Source organism: Mus pahari, chromosome 12, assembly GCF_900095145.1.
Source record: "Mus pahari chromosome 12, PAHARI_EIJ_v1.1, whole genome shotgun sequence".
In the NCBI taxonomy this organism is placed as follows: domain Eukaryota; kingdom Metazoa; phylum Chordata; class Mammalia; order Rodentia; family Muridae; genus Mus; species Mus pahari.
The window spans coordinates 82899654-82916444 of NC_034601.1; the positions used below are offsets into that span (position 1 = coordinate 82899654).

Below are 16791 nucleotides of genomic sequence, written 5' to 3' on the forward strand. Positions count from 1 at the left end.
GGGCGGGCAGGCGGGCATGTGAAGCCTTACCTTCTTCAGGCTCCTTATATTTTGAACTACATTACTGCTCTCAGCTAGAGGTCCCATTTCTGAGTTTCCTATTTTGAAGGCTACTCCAAGATTTTAAATGGATTTAAAGAAGGTGATTTACATATTAGATAATCCAGGAAATGTATGGAATGCCTAGCATCCTGTCAGGAATGGCAGGTGGGAGTGGGCAGTGGAGGGACAGATATGACTAGTGTCCAGAATACTGAGAAGTCATTAAGCATGAGGGTTACAGGAAGAAAGCGGACCCCCTGTGGAGCTTTGATCTTTCTAAGATGTGCTTGTGATGTGCACTCTTCCTTCTAACCATGGAACTTCATGGTACCCGCTTGTGTCAGCTATGGGCCAGCAGTCAGTGTTGGGTGGCCTAAGCCCAGGTTGCTTTTGAAGGAAACCCTTTGAGGTTAGGGATGCCCACTTAGCTCAGACTTCAGGGGTTTTGTTCTGTGTACTTATTTCAGTTTTCATTAGGACAGAGCTCTTCACACTAGCCAGGGGAGGAGCTGGCAAGATGGCTCAGCCAGTAATGTGCTTGTAGCCAAGCCTGACATCTCAGTGTGATTCCCAAAACCTGCATGGTGGAGGGAGAGAACCAACTCCTGGGAGTAGTCATCTGACCTCCACACAGGACCTACACGCAAAATACTGTGAATGGAAAACTGGCCAATGGAGATCTGTATACCAAAGTTCTAGCTGCAGGCCAGCCTTGCATTGAAGGGTTTTATCATTTGTAATGTGTGTTACAGTGTAATAGCACAGTGTCTGTTCTGAAATGCTTCATTTTGTTACTTAAAATACACAGAGGCCTGATAAAATGGATGGAACCGGTGTCTCTTTCTGTAAATGTTTTATACTTGGTGTCTCAGACTTGACAGCTCTGTTCTGAGCCTCAGGGTCAATGCAAAGCAAAGCAGAGTTCTACTTTCAGTTACAGGGGCGTGCTCCATGGAGCACACACCTCCTGCTCACACCAGCTCTACTCCATGAGACTGAATCCCATGAGGAGTCTTTTCTAATGAGCTTGTTAAAAAGTATTGGCATAGGTTAGGGAGATACTACTCTTGTCATTAATCCACTGTGCAGCCTGGGTGACAGCAGAGGTCCATCCATAACCAGATGCCCATGGTTTTGTTTGACTCTTAAATCGCCCCCTACCATTTGTATCCATGGCACTGTATGTTTCAAGTGTCACTGGGGCGCTTAAACGGTGAAAGGTGTATCATTTGATTGATATAAAGGATGAACTAACTGTACTTGAAAGTCTTCTAAAACTGTAACATGCTCCCCTCAAAACTGAAATAAAGATATTTGCACACCAAGCCTTCATGTGAACACATCCTACCCATACATAGCACATAGTACACACTCACTCAGTGTCAACTAAAGGTAAATGTGGAATCGTCAGGAGCTGCAGTGTACTCCCGGTGAGGTCCTGGAGCTGGGTCCTCACAGCAGCCCTCTCCTTGTGCACTGCATTCATATGTGCAGGAGGGGAATGGCGCAGCCCTGGGTTTTAAGCCATGCCTAGTGCTTCTCAAGTGCTTCTCACCCTGACTTCCTGAATCATAAACTTACCTTTGCAAAGCTGTCTGGGATTGTTAAACAATCAAGCTTTCTCCGTATCTCAATATTTCTCCAGAGTTTATTGCCATGTACACATACGAGAGTTCTGAGCAAGGAGATTTAACCTTTCAGCAAGGGGATGTGATTGTGGTTACCAAGAAAGATGGTGACTGGTGGACGGGAACGGTGGGCGACAAGTCCGGAGTCTTCCCTTCTAACTATGTGAGGCTTAAAGATTCAGAGGTAAACCCACATTAACTGTTTCCTCTCCCTATCTGGGTAGTGGTTCTCTTGGCGGGGAGTCGCCGTGTTTGTCGGTGGAACGCTGTTGGATTCTGCTGAGTTCTGGAATGTGGTGGTAACTACAATGGCCTGCAGCTGTCTGACCATCTCCTTCAGTGCTGTGGCCTCCTCCATGCAGAGCGCCAGGGTTAAGTGGAGGCTGCACTCAGGGGCCTGCTCTTCATCACTCTGGTTCAGTGCTCAGTTCCTGCATGTAACCAGTTTATGATTTTGAGTAAACTTGCTTAGTTCTTCTGGGTCATGCTCACAGCAGCACTTTGACCGTGTAAATGAAGGTGCTCTGGTGATACTGACCCCAAGTAGTGGGCGATAGAAACTTTTAACTCTGTGTTTAGAAAAGCATCAAGTTTCCGTAGGCTGGTATGCTTTGGACAGTCCCACAGTCCTCATAGGTTGGAAATGGCTCCTTAGATTTCTGAGTGTATAGGATGTGGTCTTGAGGTGGTGCAGTCATAATGAAATGGTTGGGTCAGCGGGTGGTTTAGAGTGGCCAAGTTCAAGTTAGAGTTCTGAGGTATAATTATAGCGTCTAACAGAAACATAGCCCACAGGAATAGACCTTAGTTTTGTCAAGGGCAGTGGATCCATAGTTGCTCTCTTCCCCCCTCACATCTCCTAAGCATTGAGAGAGCATCCGACAGAGAGTAGGGGCGGCACAGTTGAGTAGACATGAGTGGCCAGGCACTCGCTGTCATTTAAATGCCAGACATAGTGCACATTGGCTTCTGTAGGCCCTTGTAGCAGCCCTAGTGGCTTGGGTGAGGGTGAGGGTGAGCCTTGTGATTTGTAGTACATTTGCCGTTGACCTTCTCACTCCAGGAATGATTTTTAAAACAATTTAAAAAACAAAACAAAACTGTTGTTCGGGAGAGTTTTGTTTGCTGCAGTGTTGGAAGCAGTTTGCTAAGTCCTGGGTGTTTGTGTAAGTCTGCCCACCCTGCAGGATCTGGCAGAAAGGAGATGGGCCAGCTAGCTTGTTGAACTGCATAGATCAAAAAAGGGAAAATCTAACCCTTTCCCAGGCCAACGAGTTGGCTCCATTAAGATCGTGACAATGACATTTCAGGAGTAGGGAATGTCAGTTCTGCCATCAGACTGAAAACCCTTTGGGTCAGGTCAAATCAAGGCCATCTGGTTAGCATCCAAACTTGTTTTTACTTTATTCATTGAAATTTTGCCTAAGTTTTCTGTGTGGATGGATGGGTGGATGGGTGGGTGGATGGGTGGATACAAAGAAATAGCCTTAATACATATTTAAGTAACATAGTAAAAATAAGCTGTTACCCGGGAAAACCAAAAGCTCTTTCTTACATTACATTTTAATAAATTACAGCTTTCTGCCTAAAAACATCCAAAGCCTACAAACAAAACCAGCGAGCATTGTGGCTTTAAAGGCCAACTGACCTGTGAGCTGTTGCTTACCATAGCCTTCAGTTAATTCATTTTTGGCTGTGGAATAGCTATGTGTTAAGATTTTTTTTTTTAATCAAATACATTCAAATGACAATAAAAATACAAAGTTAAATGTGAGAGCAAAGTCCTATCAACTTAAGAGAAAACAATGCACCGTGGTCCAGACACCAGGCTGGACCCACAGGTCTGCAGGCAGCCCTTCCTGCTGTCCTCTGGGGCACCTTTTCTGTAGACTCAACCAGGACAGAACCCAGTCCCTGTGCCCAGGGCTTCTCACAGAGAACACACTGGAGCCCTGGGACCTCTGCGCCTGGACGACACCCATTGCTCTCTTCTGTGCACGGAGCATTGGGAATCCTTACAAGCTTATGCACAGGAGCAGATGCAAGCACTCTCTCATTGCTATTCTTTATTTGATATGCAGACTATGAAAATAACAAGAAAATTAATATATTAAATTATTAATAATTAATTGATTTAATAAATTAAATAATTAGAGTCAAATTTACTTTAAATCTTCCTCTTCTCTAATAGCCATTCAGTTCCAGTGCTGGGATATAGCAGCAGCAATAATAATAAAATGCATTCTACTGCATATTTTTATCTTTACAGTCACTCTGGCTTGGCTTATTAAACCCTTTGTCTTATTTCAATTGAAATACTTAATTTACTACAAGGGTAGGCACTCAAGGGGAGCATTAATTGACAATAAGCCACTTTGTCCCACAGAGTGCATGCTGGCCCCTGGCCTGGCTCCCGTGGTCTCCGCTGGCTGACTCAGCTGGGTTAAAGTTCCATGGGTATCTGGGAGGAATTCAGCCCCACAGTGTTTCTGGAACACTTAGTTGTTGGGAAAAAATATGGATTGCTTCTGTGTTTGTGCTTCCAGTGTGGAGAGAGAAAAGGTGGTGCTCAGACTGTGAAATAGGGTGGGAACACCATGCAGGACAGCGGGGGGGGGGGGGGGGGGGGCTCTGGGGAGAGGGAAGTGGGGGAGGGGCGGGACCTAGCCTCCCGATGCTGGTGCAGTTCTTACAGAGAATTCTAGTACAAACAGAGTGAAATGCCAGTGTATTTAATGTATTCTGTCTGGGCAGTAGACTCAGATGTCTGTAGTACCCCTACACTGTAGTGTAGGAAGTACTTCCTGGCTCGCCATTGGATGTAAAGTAAGGGCGAGGCGAGCACAGGGCTCCTGGCACGGAGCCTTCGGTTGGATTCTCCGGCTCCAGGGTGTGCCTGAGCCCCCAGCTGCCCAGTTGTCACATGCTTCCATGTCTCTCTAGAATGAAGGGGGATTTTAGGGCTCCAGTGGGTTTGTATCATTAATCATTTTTAAGTTGCATGATGAACTCTTCAGCGTGCCAATGAGACCTTCTGCTCTGTTTTAAGGGCTCTGGAACTGCTGGGAAAACAGGGAGTTTAGGAAAAAAACCTGGTAAGTTGTAAACCACGATGCTTGTGTTTCGATGTTAATGATTGAACTTGATAGTTGTTCCTAGTCTTTGTTTATCACAGCCAGAAGTCTACAGTAGAGGCAAAGGGATGGATCTTCCTGACAGTGCCCCACAAGATCCTTCCCTGTTAATTAAATGTACATGGCTCTCAAGTGTGCTTGTTGCCACAGCTGCGGAGAGTAGATTTTCCCAAGTAAGATGGTGGGAAGTTGAGTACAGAGCTGGGAAACTGCAGGGTCATCTCATTGGGTTTGGAAGGCCCTTGCTGGTGCCTATTAGCACACAGAGCTCCAGGGACATAGCAGTGGAGGTCAGAGGCGAGGCGACAGTATCAGGTGATCGTCTCATTTCTTTAGAATCGGGCTTTCCTCAGGCAAAGGTACCAAATGATAATCGTGCTTCAGAACCCAGAATTTTAGTTTATTTAAACAAAATCACACGTTCTATTAATAGTGGCGTAAAAGAGAGAAGGGGCAGCTGTGAAATGATACGGTTGGTGTGACCTGTCTTCCTGGCCAAGGTTGACCTTAGGAAATTATAGGTTGGAAGGGGCACTGCTCTGCTGAGAGGCTCACATAGCCAGGAAAGGGGATTTTAGTCAGAGCACAAAGCTGGGCCTCTGCTATTGCTGGATGTTGTCTGTACTTGAGCAGGCGCCATTCCAGATGGTCCAGATAGTTCACTTACAGCCCTCAGATGAGCCTCGCTTTACCTTGAAACTCGCAAGCTGTTTGGGGACACAGAGCCCTTTCAAAATGCTAGAACAAATCGCCAGCTAGTGTGCCAGGTCCTTTGAGGAGCAGAAACAGCTGATGCCAAATAGGACACTAATTGGGACTTTCTCCAAACCAGAAACTTGAAATCTAGAACTTGTCCTTAGCATGCCAGAGGAGCGTCCTCCCCACAGATTCTCTGCTCCAGCTCTTGGCTAGACACAGACTAGCTGGAAGCCGGCCTCCGGGCTTTTTGCCTTTCTGGGCTTTCTGAAGCACAGGCAGGCAGGCTGCTTCTCCTCTTCCTGTTGTGGTGGCCAGCCTCAGATTTCAGGACAGGGTGACAGGGCTGGTTAAAGGAGCAGCATCTTATTTCTGCCCTTCACTCTGCAGAACAGTAGGCAGTGTTGGAGTGTGGGGCCCCCACCCCACCCCTTCTTCCCATCTCTCTGTACCTCATTACTTCTCTCTTGCCTTCCTTCCTTTCTGTTCTTTTGGGTTCAGTGAGATGGGAGTGAGTGTGGAGAACAGTTCTGGATTGCTTACCTACACCTCCACCTCCACACCCCACACCCCACACACACCCGGGGGGCCTGAGCGTTGGGCTGATTCCCTTGCTGGGAATCTCCTGTAGGATCTTTCAGATTCAGGCAAACCCTAGAACTATTTACGTTTTTTTTTATTTCTGTGGTGAATTACTATTTTTGCCTAAAGTTCTCATAACTGCGTTCCTCCTGTAACTTGAAATAAGTTAAACTCATGGTTCTGTGTTTCAAACCAGAAATTCATGGATCACTTCCAGATTAGGGGGCATGGTTGATTTGGCTATGTTGGTGGGAGACGGTCCTAAGCTGTGTAAGTGAGCTGTAGCAGGTTCCTATAGGTTTCTGAGGAAAATCTCATTTCTCCTATTAGTATTCAGGCAGAAGGAAGCTTCCCTCAGATTTATGGAGATGGGAGCAGGGTCCTGGCCCTTCATCCGGGCTCATAGTAACAGTGGGAGGTTCTTTGACAGGACACGTGGGGGCAGGCAGGATGGCAGGGAGCTGCTGAGTCACAGGACAGTGAGGGCCCGCACAAGTCTGAGCTAAGCAGAGACAAGCAGAGCATCTGCACTGTGGCTCCCAGGGAGGAGCAAGAGCAGGGCAGGGGTCAGGAATTCAGGGCCCCAGTTCAGAGTGGGAAGCAGCCAGTCTGCAGAGTCCCATGGCGTTGGTGTCTGATCCTGAACGAGAGTGTGTCCTAGGGATCTCTTCTCTTCACTGACAGCACGCTGCAACATTTGATCCTGTTTTTCAGAAATCGCCCAGGTTATTGCTTCCTATGCTGCTACTGGTCCCGAACAACTCACCCTGGCTCCTGGGCAGCTGATTCTGATCCGGAAAAAGAACCCAGGTGGATGGTGGGAAGGAGAACTGCAAGTTAGTGTCTCTATGTTCATTTAAAGTTCTCTGTCTAAGCATGAACAGGCAAAGCCTCAAGGAACAGCATTGAGCTGCACAGTACAAAGAACCCTCGTTATCTGAACCCTGAGCTTGATGAGGGGTGCCTGTGTCTTACGAGCTTAGTTCTGAGAGCTGCGGACCAGCTGAACATGTATCCAGTAGTCCGACAAGCTCAGATAGGGAGTGCTGGAGACAGAATTTGCTGAGTAGGGGCTGCATATGGCCTGGCACACGGAAGCAACGCTTCGTTGGATGTGTTTGGGACTTGCTGACATGGCAGGTGTCTTTCATGCAGCCTATGTCGGTCACAATGTTGTTTTCAGTTGCTGTGTGTACCGAAATCACACCACTCATTCACCGTTGTGACACCTCCTTTAGTTCTCACTTCCAGACACAAAGATGCTGCAGAAGAGAGTTGGTGTGTATCATCATGGTAGCAAGTTAGGCTGATCGTGGGATATTTCTAAGGGGAGCTTTATGTAAGGACAAGAACATGTGTATGGTGTTTCGTGGCTCCATAGAAACGCTTATTATTTGCAAGGATACAGTCAGTGATAATGGAGTTGAGAACTAGGGTACCACCTTGTCAGGTGATTAAAATGGCCATCACCAGTGGAGGAAAATGGATGCTGCTTAGTAAGGCACAGCATCCGTGCTTGGTCAGCAGACTGGGACCCATGATTAGGGGGCTGGAGAGATGGCTCATTGAACCTGAAGTAGGTTTTCAGTGCCCACATCAGGCAGCTTACAGCAGCCTGTAACTTCAGCTCTGGGGGATCTGATGACCTCTCTTGACCTCTTTGTGTATATATATATATATATATATATATATATATATATATACACACACACACAGGTAAATAATAAAGAACTGTGACATAAGAGCCTAGTGGTCAAGTGTTTCAGGAACAAATGATGGGGAGGAGGAAGTGATGGGGGTAGGTTAGGAAGGGCAGTCAGGAGCACATAGATGGTGGCCGGGCTGGGTGTTAGCAGTGGGTGGACCCATGTGAAGAACATGTGTGTGTTCTGGGCACTGTTGGCGTTAGTGCTATTTTTCAGTAACTTCATTTTTTGTTTTGGGGGGGTTTTTTGTTTGTTTTTTGGGGGGTTTTGTTTTTTGGGGTTTTTTTTTCCCCTAAATAAAAGATGTTTTTTTTGGAAACTGGTTCTATAGTGGCTACAGTTGACTCTGTAGCAGGGCTCTGCCTCTTAGTAACATCTGCTCGCTGATGTTACTTCAGGAATCCTAGAACCAGCCATACACACAGATACAGACGTAGGAACATAAGAGACTGGCCTGCTGGCTCTCGAGCAGGAAGTGCCGCCTTTCTCCCCTCCACCTTCCTCCTAACATAGTGACTCCCAGTCTGGGACTGCAGACTCCACCTGGCCAGCTTCATCCACGGTCCTCCCTTTCTTCATGAAGGAAAGTGTGGGCCATGGCTCACCACATAGGCATTTCTTAGTGGCCTGCCAGAGGGCTACATTTCCCACCAGCTGTCTGCTTTTATATACAAGAGAAACATACAGTGTTCCTCCTTTAGACCCTAGTACTGGGGCCTGCTACTACATACCACAGGAGGTCCCTGCATGTGGACTGATAACTCATAGCAGCCCTTGGTGAGAACACAGTGACCCTAGAGAGTGAGTTCATGATAACTGCTGTCATCATGTGCCTGTAGCCTGCCTATCACATTAGCTACTGAGGCTCTGAGAGGGGTGGTGTGAGAGACAGATAAGTCTAAGACGGAGGGTGGGTGTGACCATGGAGTGCAGAGAACAGGGTGGTTAGAGCTGACAGCGACTGCTCAGGCAGGAAGAATTGCTGGCTGCGGCTCCCTGCTGCACACAGCTCCCTGCTCCAGGCTGTGTCAGGCCTATCCCAAGTGAGGAGGGAAGACCCATGCTGGACACATGAGGAAAGACATGCTCTTGGCCCAAAGAAGAGCCGCAGCGTGCGGTGTAACTGACGATCAGCTTAGGCAGGGGGCAGAGCTATCTGGAGCAGCAGAACCCTGTCCAGAGGCGCTGGCCAGAAGCAATCCAGTCCTGAGTCCCCAAAATTCATTCTGCTCTGTATGTGTGAGCACTAGGAACCTATAGTGTTTCGTTTCTTTTCTCTTCTCTTCTTTTCTTTTCTCTTCTTTTCTTTTCTTTTTTTTTTTTTTTTTTTTTTAAGACATGGCCTTGGTTGGCCTGGACCTCACATGTGTAGGCTGGGTTGGCCTCAAAGTCACAAACATCTGGGATTAAAGGCCTTCCCTTCCCTTTGTGGGTCTTCCTGTGTCATCCGGGGAGGGAGGACTCTCCTGGGAATCCTCCAGCCTCGATGGTAGGGTTGCAGAGTTGTGTCGCCAGTCCTGCCTCCTGCCCTGCTTTGGAATGTGGCCATGATGGATATGGAGACAGCTACTCAGTCCAGCCAACCATCTGTGCATTTGTGCCCTGGTGCTCGTCCCCTGGTCTATGTGCCCCGCTGCTGTCCAGAGTATTGTCAAGACTCCCACTGTCTTTCTTTGTCATGCCTGTGAGGTTCCCCCCCCCCCCAACCATGTCTCTTACAGCAACATGTCTGGCCCAGCCTCACTTGGAAGATTGTCTGAGACAGCCACCCCCCCTGGGCCTTGGGCCTTCGCGCCGTGGGTCATGACACTCCTTCCCACTGACCTTCAGCTCCTCGGGTTAGCTACATGTCACTTCTCCCAAAGGCCTGTGGGGCCCTTGCAGCCTGTAGCTCTGCACTTTCCTCTGAACTCAGGGTTGGCCGCATGTTCACACCACTAGCTGCTTCCTAGTCAGTGTTGATGGTGTGACGCAGACTTACTACGAATGTTTGTTTCTACATTAAGTGATTGGCCCCGATCCTTAAAGAAGCTTGTATGTTAACCCTCGCACTCCTGACACATTACCTGAGAACAGTGTGGAACATCTCAGACCTCACATATGCCCAGCATATGGCCCTGTATGGAGAATCTCAGCATGGGAACGCGGTCTGTGATCTGCCCTTGTAAAGCAGCAGAGGTGAGGGAGAAGTGTTGCTGGGAGCCATGTAGCAGGGCACCAGCAAAGGCAATAGTTACTGGCAAATTCACAATGCAGTGGCTGGCAATCCCTGAGCCAAGGCCGTGACTCCTGTCTGGACAACCAAAAGCTGAGCTGTGTCTAGAAGTAACCCAGAGTTCTCTTTGAGAACTCGATGGGTAGAGGTGTGGTGTGGCTTATGGTATTCGGTTCTATTTATTTACTTGGCGAGTAGGTCATGTGATTTAAGTTAAGCAAAAAGCCTTCCTCTAATTCTTGACCCAACGTAAATAAGTTACTTTAAAAATCTATTTATTTATTTTTAATTTTTATTTTATGTGTATGGCTATTCTGCCTACATGCATGTCTATGCACCATGCGCGTGCTTGGTTTCCTGAAAGTACCTGATCCTCTTGAACCAAAGTTGCAGACAGGGTTAGTGCTGAGGGTTAGACTTGGGGATGCTGGGAACTGAACTCGGGTCCTCAAAGAGCAGACGGGGCTCTCAGCCACTCAGCTGAGTCTTAAGCCCTGATGGATGCTTTTATCAGAGCTTTCTTCCAGAGAGGGGTGCGTGTGTGAGTGCATGAGTGAAAGTGTGCATTCATGTGGTAGTCTTTTTCTCCCCGAAGTATGAATAGACAAGGATAGTCTCTGTCTTCACCATAGGCTCCATGTCTTATAACTTTTCTGATATGATAAAAGTGCTCAGTATCGGAAGGAAAAAAAAAAGTGCCCAGTATCTTGGGTCAAATCAGATCAAAATAAAGGAATGAGGACAGCAGTAGAAAGTGTGGCCAGTGCTCAGACATTGTGAAGGTCCTGCTGCCGTCTGTGAGCATCCAGTTAGCGTCTGCATTCTGTAGACGCTGGGCATTGTCTGACATCACACAGAGCTCAGGCATGGCAGTGAGTCTTAGCTCAACATCAGCCAGTCTGTACCCTTGGGACTGCCGCGTAACCTTTCAGGGTCGGTTTAGCCATCTCTAAGTCTGAGTAGCAATACTGTTGCCTTTAGAGCTGTCCAAGAGGAAGACACCTGAGGTGCCTAGCTCTTAGTGAGCCCTCTGGCATTAACCAGAGCGTCAGCATCACCTGAGTGTGGCAGCAGAATGCTAACGGGTTTTCTATCTTTTAAAAAAATAATTGTAATGTTAAGTATATGGGTGTTGCCTGAATGTATATCTGCAACATTTGTGGGCCTGGAGCCTATCGAAGCCAGAAGGCAGCATCAGATGTAGTCCCCAGAACTGGATTACAGACCATTGTCAGCTGCCTTTAGGGGCTGGGAATTGAAATTGGGTCTTCTGGAAGAGCCAGAGCTCTGAACCCTGAGCCATCTCTCCAGCCCCTAGTTTTCCGTCTTAGCCACACCACAGGGTATGCTGAATGTGTGAGATAGAGTCCAGCCTTTGGAAGCATCCCAGGCTCTGCAGACCAATGGCTGCCGTGCTTGGAACGGAACCGGGGCATGCGATTTCTGTGACAGTTATGTCCTTTGTCTCTCTGCTCTGTGTGAGCAGTACACAGTGCCCTGCTATAACGCAAACTGTGTAAGAAAGATGGGCTTTGATGTTTATAAAACATTATTATTTTCTTCATAGGCTCGAGGGAAAAAGCGCCAGATAGGGTGGTTCCCAGCAAATTATGTCAAACTTCTAAGCCCCGGGACAAGCAAAATCACCCCAACTGAGCTACCCAAGACCGCAGTGCAGCCAGCAGGTAAGGCGCTCGCGGCCCCTCTGCTCATGCTCTGGTTCTCCTCTAAAGTCTTGCGTTGTTTTCACACATGCACGTGTGCTTGCTGTCTGTGGCCTCTCTTTGCCGAGCACCAGAGCCCTCGTTGGACTCTGCTGGAGCAGTTGGAAAGGCTGTGGCATTAAAGCCCAGTTTCTCTCTAGACTTCCCTTCTAGCTATTTATACTGGGATTTGGACTGTTGGGTTAGGCAACAGAAAGGGTCTCAAAAATAAACTGCTGAGGTCTCGGTAGGTCAAGAGCTGGGGCCATGGGGGTCTGCTGATCATAATAGAAGAGATGGAAATCGCTCCTCTGTGTCATTTGCTGGGGACAGAGAGGCTCACTGAGCAGGCAGGATGCTCTGTTTTTTCCTGAGGGTGGGCAAAGGCAGAGGCTGCCATCGCCTGGCTTGCCTGCTTTCTCACCTAAGGCAGAGAGTTAGCTGTTCCACTGGCTCACGGTAGGAGCAGATTTCTGGTTTAGCTCTTTAGGCCTCTGTACTTGGTGATATCTGTGGAGAACATGAAGCTTTTGTTCCACCATCATTGTGTGATTGGATGTGTGTTGTGTGTCCCTGTGAAACCAGCTTTAAACTTGCTGTCCCTGTAAGAAACGTCAGGACCTATGAATGTGACCAACCTCTGATCCCCAGCTGGTCCTCTTTGCATGAGCTGAGGCCTTGTGTAGGCTGGGGAGGTATAGCAGAGCTCTCTCCTATCAGCCCATAAGCCCCTCACGATGGTGGAAGCCCCGAGCCATGTGCAGAAGTGAGTCTATTCCCTTAGCTGGAGAATTTGAGAACCTCGAAGCTGCATACAGGTTGGTAAACAATGATAAGACTCCAGGCAGTAAGGGTGGGTCAACCCATTGTGCAGTTGAAAGAAAAGGAGAAAAGGAAAATTGAGTGTAGTCATCTCTGAGACAGGAGGACTGCAGAGTCACCTCTTACAGCCTGGCTTAACTTTTCCCTGAGGCAGAAGTGTGAGAAGATCAGGCGACAGCTGCCTACCATCTGTAGAAAGGTCAGGTTCAGGGCTGCAAGTTCAGTGCTAGAGCACACTTGTGTAGTGTGCATTCCGCCCTGGGCTCAATCTTCTATATCACAAAAAGAAATTAAACTAAAGACAGTCAAGTGCTGTGGCCCCTGCCTGTCCGCACTATGCAGTGGGAACTGGGTGGTACAGCCAGATCTTCAGAGTCAGCACTCTGAGTCCTGGTGTGTTCTGGGTGAGGAGCCTGTGATTTTCTGACAAGTACCGGGACGGGGGAGATGTTACAACATTTAAGACTGTGTAAAAATATTGCTATCGTCTTATAATTCAGTCCTTCATGTTCCTCTATTGCCCACACCACGGGAAGTCCCTTCGGGTCCCCCATCCATCTCATTCTTCCCCGTTCTGAAGGGAAAAGAGTGTGTGTGACTGACAGTAGCTCCTGCCCATGTCCCCCACCCCCACCCCCTGGGTGGTCAGGTGCTCACCAGCCTGTCTTTGCAGTGTGCCAGGTGATTGGGATGTATGATTACACCGCCCAGAACGATGACGAGCTGGCCTTCAGCAAAGGCCAGGTCATCAACGTCCTCAACAAGGAGGACCCGGACTGGTGGAAAGGAGAAGTCAGTGGGCAGGTCGGGCTCTTCCCATCCAATTATGTGAAGCTGACCACAGACATGGACCCCAGCCAGCAATGTAAGTACCCTGGCGGCCCGCTTCCTCTCCTCTCTGGTTCCTCCCTAAGACGTGCAGCATTGCCCTGCCCCTGCCAAGCTTGGTCTGCAGAACTGAACGCAGACCGCTGCTGCATTTGCAACAGTCTCTTTGAAGACCTTCTGTGATGCAAAACTATCTTGTGGGGTTTTTGGTTTTGTTTTAAATTTTCATTCTTTCTGTAGCATGTTCCCCCTCCTTCCCCTCCCCTCCTTCCCTCCCTTCTTCTTTTTCTTTTCCTGTTTTTTTTTTCCCCTGAATCATTTTGGCACCATGCTGTGTACATGCCTGACTCATTTTCCTAGCTTGGGTTTTGCTCATTGTTTTGTTTTGCTTATGTGTTGTTTTCCTCCTTTTTCTAGGAATCATATGTTGTCCATCCCCCCCTCAGGCTTGAAAGTCCTCAAAGAGACCCACTATCCCATATCACTGCCCAGAGGGATGATGGGAGATGCAGCCTTGATCATGTGACTTGCAGCATGATCACCTACTGCCTTCTGAGTAGAAGAACTCACTGCAGAGCAGTTTACCTCATTTGACCTTAGTTGCATGTGATCGAAATGTCTGAGTCACTGCGTGCAGAGGCAGAAGCAAATTGCAGAACTGCACAGGGTGGTGGGTCCTTTCGGGGCTTTCCTAGTCACTCAGACTGATGGCCCCGCCTTCACACGGGCGCTTTCAATAGTTTTAAGATTATTTTTAAATGTGTATTTTAGCCTTTTAATAAAAATCAATCAATTACTTCTTTGCTATTTTGGTTTTACAAAAACATCCACTATCAAGGAATGCTGCATGGACTATTAAAACGCTGCCCCGGGCGTCCGTAAACCTGAGACTTGATGTACCTTTGCCGTTTGTCCAGTGTTCCCAACCACATTGTGTAGTTTGGGGCTGTTGCCTGCCATAGAGCACAGAGGAGCTGGGTGTACCTGTTTTGAAGATGTGTATGTAGACTGAGCCTGACTATGGAAGGGGTTATGCTTGTCTGTGACCATCACGTGTACCTGCTGCGCATGTACCATCTGTACTGAAGAAGTAGCTCTTCCTCCCATGGCAAACCCACCACCGTGTACAGTGCTCTCTTCTACTGCGTTCATTTTACTTTGCACAGTGACCTTGTAGCCACCCGAGGAAGCACCCGTGTTTCCATTTGGTCTCAGATGTATCTAATCTAGTTGTGCCGGTGTTTTGTTTTGAGTTTTCAATCTGGCGTTCTTCACACCATAAACCAGTAAGACGCCACTGCCCAGGTGGTTACGATCATCAGTACCCACCATTTTAGTGTCTGTTATGTGAAGTTTTATTCCAGTTGCTTTTCATGGAATATCTTGAACAAGTAATCTTCTTGACAAGAAAGAATGTATAGAAGTCTCCCTGCAATTAATTTCTGGTGTTTACAGTTTTTAACTAGACTGTGGAGTTGCTACAGATTACTATGAAATGGCGCTCCTGGTTCATGTGCGTGTTAACTGTGCTGTAGCTGAAGCCATGTTTGTCCTTAGGTATTAGTTGGAAGCTCTCAGTAAGAAAAAGAAAAAGAAAAGGTGCCCACTGCTGACAGCACAGAAAAAGGGTTGGGGAAGCCTACCAGCTGTCCTAGTAGTGAGTGTGACATGGCGTCCCTCCAGGCTGCTCCTGGGGAGAAGTCGTGCTGACATTGTGTCACGGTGCTGAGGACAGGCAGCCCCCACCCCCTTGTCTACTCGGGCTTCAGTGTTTTCATGGATATGAATGTAAAATATATAAATATATAAACTTGCAGCTTTAACAATTGTAATACAACCTTTTGGATTAGTTATGTGTATAGATAATTAAATTCTTCATATAAAAGTTAGATGGAAACGTCTCTGTGTTCTTGCTGTTGGAATCTTGCAGTGCTGAGGGGCACCACACAGACAGATGTTAGCCACTGGCCTGCCTGCATGTCAAGTGTGAATACAGACATAACCCCTGAGAGGGACCTCCCCATCCATGTGTACACAGTGGCTCCTTAGTAATACTGATTGCCAAGCATGGAAGTCTACTGGCCAGCTTAACTGTCAACTCTCATTGAACTTAGAATTTGTGTTGTTGACACATTGACAAGTGTGTGGTTTGGCTTAGAGCACAAAACATTGATCCAAAAATCATGTCATAATAAGGAACTAGTAGATGCCAAAATATACTTGATAAAGGCAGACTTGCATCTTACCCTATTGTGTGGGATCACATCAGCTAGGCACACACTTGTGACCTTTATAGAGACAAACTGGCCTATACATGACACAGTTATCCATGAAGGACACATGACTAATGCTGTCCTTGAACCTCACTTACTGGACCTTCTCTGCCCTTCATTGCGATTTTACCAAGTCTGCAGATAGTTTTTGGGAAGGGGGTGATAAATCGACCATGCGTTGAGTGTCCTGCTGGGTTCTAAGGAATGGACAGGTGAAGACAATGTTCATATAAGCATACACTCTGTGTGTGTGTGTGTGTGTGTGTGTGTGTGTGTGTGTGTGTGTGTGCCATGCAGAAGTGTGTGAACGGCAGCTTGAGCCATCCAACACTGGGGGGGCTGAGGGTTGGGGGTCGTGCTGCGGGGCAAAGATAGAAACCCCCACAGAGGGTACAGGGGAAAAAATACTGAAGTGGAGACCTGAGGGATCAACAAGGAGCCAGGTGAGGTGGACCTAGATGTCAGAACAGAAAAGACCCTGGAGGGAGGAAGGAAGGGACGGCCCCTCCTGTTCCCTCACCCCCACCCCTCCTGGAACAGTGATCAAGACTACAGGCCCCATCTCCCTGGGACCGCCTCACTCCCTAAGGCAGTGCTCCTTCTCCATAGTTGAGCTTGGCCGTGGGATGCAGTTGTCAAGGTGGGTGATGGCGCTCCTCACTCTCAACCCTCTCAGGGCTCCTCCAGCCTTCCTTCTGGGTGTGGGAGCTGGCACCGATTTCCCTCACATCTCTTCAGTTTGTGTGGCCTGCGGAGAATACATTTGACCCTGTGTGTTTCAGGCAGAAGTCCACTACCCGCATCCTGTGGGTAGAGGCCCGGGATGAGGGTCCTACAAGGCACAGCACAGTTCACACGGCAGTGTAGTCCATTTCCATGTAGCCAGTGCAGAGCTTAGAAAGTCTGGCCTCACCCTGCTGGCCACTGTGGCTAAAGGTCACATGGTTATCCTGGCCCAGGTGGACTCCATGCATGGCTGCTGAGGTTGCCCTGCTGATAACTACTGCCGAAGAGATGCACTGGTTCTGTAAGCTTATCTCCTGTGTCTGTGGGAAGTCTCCCACAACTGCTTGTTTTTCAAACCCTCTTGGTTATCTATGTTCTCTACTTTCAAAGTTGGATTAAACAGTAGAGCATCCGTCCCTCAGATTTTAAAGATGCT

General features: G+C 48.0%; 1 protein-coding gene across 6 annotated transcripts in view; it reads left to right on the forward strand.

Annotated features, from left to right (window-relative positions):
* The window catches only part of Itsn1 (intersectin 1), a 184505-nt gene that overhangs the window by 125304 nt on the left and 42410 nt on the right, over positions 1 to 16791 (forward strand). For 4 of the 6 annotated variants that reach the window (XM_029544799.1, XM_021209493.2, XM_029544801.1 and 1 more), the window contains 5 exons: positions 1688 to 1854; positions 4720 to 4765; positions 6797 to 6918; positions 11571 to 11688; positions 13202 to 13393. In XM_029544799.1, the coding sequence (XP_029400659.1) occupies positions 1688 to 1854; positions 4720 to 4765; positions 6797 to 6918; positions 11571 to 11688; positions 13202 to 13393 (645 nt within the window). Of the gene's footprint in view, positions 1 to 1687; positions 1855 to 4719; positions 4766 to 6796; positions 6919 to 11570; positions 11689 to 13201; positions 13394 to 13773; positions 15246 to 16791 lie in introns of those variants that run through there. The other 2 variants (XM_029544802.1, XM_021209494.1) reach the window with 1 other exon arrangement.